Below are 5,095 nucleotides of genomic sequence, written 5' to 3'. Positions count from 1 at the left end.
CGGGTGAGCGCCGGCCCGAGGGCTGCCCCGCCGGCCCCCTTCCCCCGCCGCCCTCTCCTTCCCTCCCTCCTGTCCTCCCCCATGTTGTCGGCCGCTGCCGCGTGGCGCCCGGCTCAAGATGGCGGCGGCGCGGGGGGGAGCGGGGGCGCTGCGGCGGGGACGGCGCCCATTGTCCCGCCGCGCCTGACGGGGCCCTCCTTGCTTCCCCCCGACCCCCCCCTTAGTTACGGCTTCGTGGAGTTCGAGGACTCCCGAGACGCCGACGATGCCGTTTACGAGCTGAACGGCAAGGATCTGTGCGGGGAGCGGGTGATCGTGGAGCACGCCCGCGGGCCCCGCCGCGACAGGGACGGGTACAGCTACAGTAGTCGCAGTGAGTACGGGCCCGTCTTCCTGCGGGGTTACCGGGCTGCAGCGGGTGAAGGGCAGGAGGCCGCGGGGGTGCTGGAGGGGACGGGACACCGAGTCGGGTGGGGGTGGTGGCGGGGCTGTCGCTGTCCCCGGGGGTAGGGGATGTCCCCGGTGCATCGCCGGGAGCAGGCGGGCCTTTTTTCCCGGCCCCGGCGTTGCGCTGGGATATCCCCTAAGAAACTTAGGAGGGCAAAAATGTGAAGCGATTCCGGCTGCAAATCTGGGGCCTTCTAGAAGGGGTTTCTCGTTAATTACAGACGATATGCTCTGCTAATTTAAGGGCTCCAGTGTTCTCGGGAGCATTTCGATGAAACAGTGGTGTTGCGTCACTGATGTTAATGAATAAACACCGTTGTGTAACTGGGGTAGCAGCGCTCAGCTGTAAACTTTCATGTGAATGTTTCGGTTGAATACATAGAAGGGGTGGGGGGAGGTTTTCAAGCTGGAATCTGTTGTTCTAAGTGGGGGGGGACTGTAAATATTTCTGTCTTCAGCTCGCTCGTATTGTTTCTTGAGCTGAGCTGTATAGAACTTAACTGGCCTAGTACTGTAATTAAAAGTACTGAGGTGCAGCTTTCAGTATTCTGTAGAAACGTGGTGTTTTGGGGGGGGTGGGTATCTTGTCTTTTTGAAAAGAATCAAATGTATGTTGTTTAAAATTGTTGCATGTTCAATTCAAACTTTTTAACAAGTCCTTGATGTTTCAATTTAAAAGTGACCAGTGGGGCTGAGGCTGTGTCCACTGAGGCTAAGATGACTGCCTTTCCTGATTGGCCATGGCTTTTCCATACATTGTGTGACCCTTGCCCTATGACCCTTTGGCTGACCTTACCGGAAGCCATGACGACAGCAGCCTTTTGCCATTAGACGCAGGGTGATGGTGAGGATTCCAAGGGTTAGACAAAACTGGTTAAACTGAACTAGGTGACTGTTACCTTGCGTGTTTTGTGGCCAAACCACCACCAAAAACCTCATACTGTGATGTAAGTACTTAGTGTAACTAGTAAACGTTTTTGTAAAATGTAGAAATGCATGTAATCAGTTAAGTTTTATATTTTACAATGTTCTGTAAAATAAAACTTAGCAAGGTGAATCTAATAAGGAGCAGTCACTCTCTAACAGATCTTAGGAGCACAGACTTGTAGGATTTTAGTCTGTTTGATTTGCCATTAATATAGATCATGGCAAAAATTGCAAAGTTTATTGGAGGCTTAGAGAAATAAAGTCCTACTCCAGTAAATATAACTGTTTAACTAACTTTTTCAGAACATTTAGTTTTCTTCATGCTAGGAGACCATCTAACTTCATTTCTTTGTACAATAAAGGTGGGGGTGGTGGCGGATATAGCAGTCGGAGACAATCTGGAAGAGATAAATACGGACCGCCCGTTCGTACAGAGTACAGACTGATTGTTGAAAACCTTTCCAGTCGCTGTAGTTGGCAGGATTTGAAAGTACGTATTAACCTTCTGTCCCAGAGCCTGTTGTGACTAGTGGGAAGCAATAACTTCCTTTAATATCAGTGTTCATTTTGATTTAGGTAGAAGTAATTGAGGAGTATTTTGTGCGTGACTGTTTACGCGCAATTAATGCTTCTTGCATTTGCTCAGACTTGTCTTAAATGAATGTTAATGCAGAGCGTAAGCCCATGGGACGCTTAGGTTGTTCTTCATCTGCTCCCTGAAGGATTTCATGAGACAAGCTGGTGAGGTGACCTATGCAGATGCTCACAAAGAACGTACAAACGAAGGAGTGATTGAGTTCCGATCCTACTCGGACATGAAGCGTGCCCTGGACAAGCTGGACGGCACCGAGATCAACGGCAGGAAGATCAGGCTGGTTGAAGACAAGCCGCGGTCGAGCCACAGGAGATCCTACTCCGGCAGCAGGTCAAGGTAACCTTTGGGACACGTTGGTCTCTGCGTTGAGAGAGTTCACGCTGAGAATGGGTGTAGGTAGCCCTACCTGCAGCGGTTACCTCAGTTGATATTGTAGGAATAGGAGGATGCCTGGGAATGTAGAAGGAATTCTTTAATCATAGAATCATAGAATTGCCCAGGCCGGATGGGACCTCCAAAGGTCATCTAGTCCCACCCCCCCTGCAGTCAGCAGGGACACCCCCAACTAGACCAGGTTGCCCAGGGCCTCGTCGAGCCTCTCCTTGAATATCTCCAGGGAAGGGGCCTCAACCACCTCCCTGGGCAACCTGTTCCAGTGCTCCACCACCCTCACAGTGAAGAACCCTCTCCTAATCTCCAACCTAAATCTGTTCCCCTCCAGCTTGAAGCCATTGCCCCTCGTCCTGTCACTGCAGGCCTTTCTAAACAGGCTCTCCCCAGCCTTCCTGTAGGCCCCTTCAGGTACTGGAAGGCCGCTATTAGGTCTCCCCGGAGCCTCCTCCAGGCTGAACAACCCCAGCTCCCTCAGCCTGTCCTCGGAGCAGAGGTGCTCCATCCCCCTGATCATCCTTGTGGCCCTCCTCTGGACCCTGAAGGATTGTCATACAGCAGAGCCAGGTTTGAGGGTTTGTCACAGGTGAGACACGAGATGTAATCCATTGACAGGATATTGAACCTGGGTGGTTTAACAGTGTGTCTTGATGTGGCCATACTTGGTTTTGAGAAGTGCTTTAGCAGCTTCTTCTCTGTGAGGTAGCACAGCAGGGCACACCAGACGTTAAAGAACAAGGGCCAAATCCCATGTTTAATGTCTCCAGGTCACGCTCGAGAAGACGGTCTAGAAGCAGAAGCCGGAGGAGTCGGAGCAGCCGCAGCCGGTCCCGTAGTGTCTCCAAAAGCCGTTCCCGGTAAGTGATACATTGTTTTCTGTTAGTACAGGAACTGCTACTTATTGATAGATATTTACAGCTGCTGTAAGTACACTTGGGTTCATGCGGATTAAACTCTCTCTCCTTTTGAAAGCTCTAAATCCAGGTCACGAAGCAAAGACCGCTCACGTTCCAGATCTAAAAGCAGGAAGTCTCGATCAAAGAGCAAATCCAAACCCAAGTCTGACAGGGGGTCCCGCTCGCACAGCAGATCCAAGGAGAAGTCTGAGAAGTCTCGGTCCAGATCCAGGTCCAGGTCTCGATCTCCCAAAGAAAATGGTAAAGGAGATGCTAAGTCTAAGTCCAGGTCAAGGAGCAGGTCTCGTTCCAATTCTCTGCAGCAGCAGCCGTCTGCCAAGGCTCGCTCCGAGTCGCCAGCCAAAAGAGCTGCATCGAGGTCCCGCTCCAGATCTCGCTCAAAATCTCGCTCACGATCAAGATCTAGTTCAAGAGATTAAGACTAGAACTCTCCTCTTACATTGCACACTATTACGGAACATTTTCCTACTTGTCAGGCCATTAGTGTTATGTTAGTACTTCAGAAGTTGGGTTTTTTCTCTTGCAGGAGTGAATGGCCTAAGAACTAAGGCGTAAGGGTTTAATTTGTATCCCAAATTTGAAAATACCAGATGGGATGGTGGTACAAAGCAGGAAAAGTCCCCTTTTTGTAGAAATTCAGCTAAAAGTTTGATTTTATAGCATTTCCGCAGGAGTAACTTAACTACTCTTCAGTGCAAAGTGGTTTTTATATTAAAAATAAACTGAATATAAACAGGCTTAAATCTGGGCTTTTTTGAAAGTATCTTTTTTTTTCCTATTTTTTTTTTCATGGTTTTAAAACTATGGGTATCATTAGCTTACTAGGTTACCGCTTGCTACCAAAGGCAGGATTGCCTTGCTGGGCAGGTCAGATAATTGTCGGGGTCATGTTAATTTGTGGGTGCAGGCTGCAAACCACAGCCACTGCTACCGATACTGGGGAGATTTTTTTAGACCAGCAATAAACTCAAGTTGAAGCATTTATGTTGTATCCTAACTTGCCAAAAGAACATTCCCACCTGTACTGTGACTGTATTCAAGGTAATAAGGGTACTGGGGAACCTGGATCGTACAGTATTGCTGAAAAATCCTACCTTTCAAACTTGAAAGAATGAAACCTTTCTCACCTTTTTTTTTTTTTGTTTCTGGCTTGAATCTCAAGTGTCACTGGGTTTCAGACACTGCCGTGTCTCTTGGATGTGGTCCAAGTCACTAGTATGTTGTATGGTTTGTCAGCCTCAAAACACCTATTGGTTATGAAAACTAAGTAAATAAAAACTGTCTTCCCTCCCTCTTTGACTCATTTATGTTAACATTTTGCTTCAGACTAGAAGTATAATCCTATTTGTGTGTAAGTCTGCCCTTTATTGGAAATGTAATCTCTGAGCTAGAGTTCTAGTCTTAACAAAGGCTTTGCTGAACCACAGTTGCCAATTCACTTAAATTGTGGAATAGAACTCATCCCAAAAATACCCCTTTATAGCTAAATTGATTTTTGTAACATGCAATAGCGAACATTAGAACTGCCTTGTACTCTTTATACAATGTGTAGTTTGACTTGTATAAAATTAAATTGGTGACTCAAACTCTTGTGTTTATTGCAGTGTGGTGGGATGGGGTTTCTGCCTCATGCTGGGGAAACCGCAGTTTATCCTTCTTAGCTCTTTGCTGGAGGAACTTCTTTGTTTTAGGAAGAGACCAGGGGAGCTCTGGCAGTGGCCTTGGACCAGCCGAGGCAGCCAAGCACCGTGTGTCCCCAAAGTGCCTTGTCCTTCTCTGGAGCGTGGCTGGATGTGAAGTTTCCCAGGGCCACTCTGGT

At 48.2% G+C, this 5,095-nt stretch overlaps 1 protein-coding gene across 1 annotated transcript; it reads left to right on the top strand.

The window, feature by feature from the left end:
* Positions 1–66: 66 nt before the first annotated feature.
* On the top strand, positions 67–4,862 carry SRSF6 (serine/arginine-rich splicing factor 6). The gene is made up of 5 exons (XM_014937564.1): positions 67–373; positions 1,737–1,864; positions 2,097–2,305; positions 3,127–3,216; positions 3,332–4,862. The coding sequence occupies exons 1-5, from the start codon at positions 82–84 to the stop codon at positions 3,693–3,695; spliced, it is 1,083 nt and encodes a 360-aa protein (XP_014793050.1). The 5' UTR covers positions 67–81; the 3' UTR covers positions 3,696–4,862.
* Positions 4,863–5,095: the final 233 nt, after the last annotated feature.

This window comes from Calidris pugnax, unplaced genomic scaffold (assembly GCF_001431845.1).
Source record: "Calidris pugnax isolate Ruff unplaced genomic scaffold, ASM143184v1 scaffold83, whole genome shotgun sequence".
Lineage (NCBI taxonomy): Eukaryota > Metazoa > Chordata > Aves > Charadriiformes > Scolopacidae > Calidris > Calidris pugnax.
Note: the sequence above shows the minus strand (reverse complement) of the source record. Positions and strands in the feature narration are given on the sequence as shown.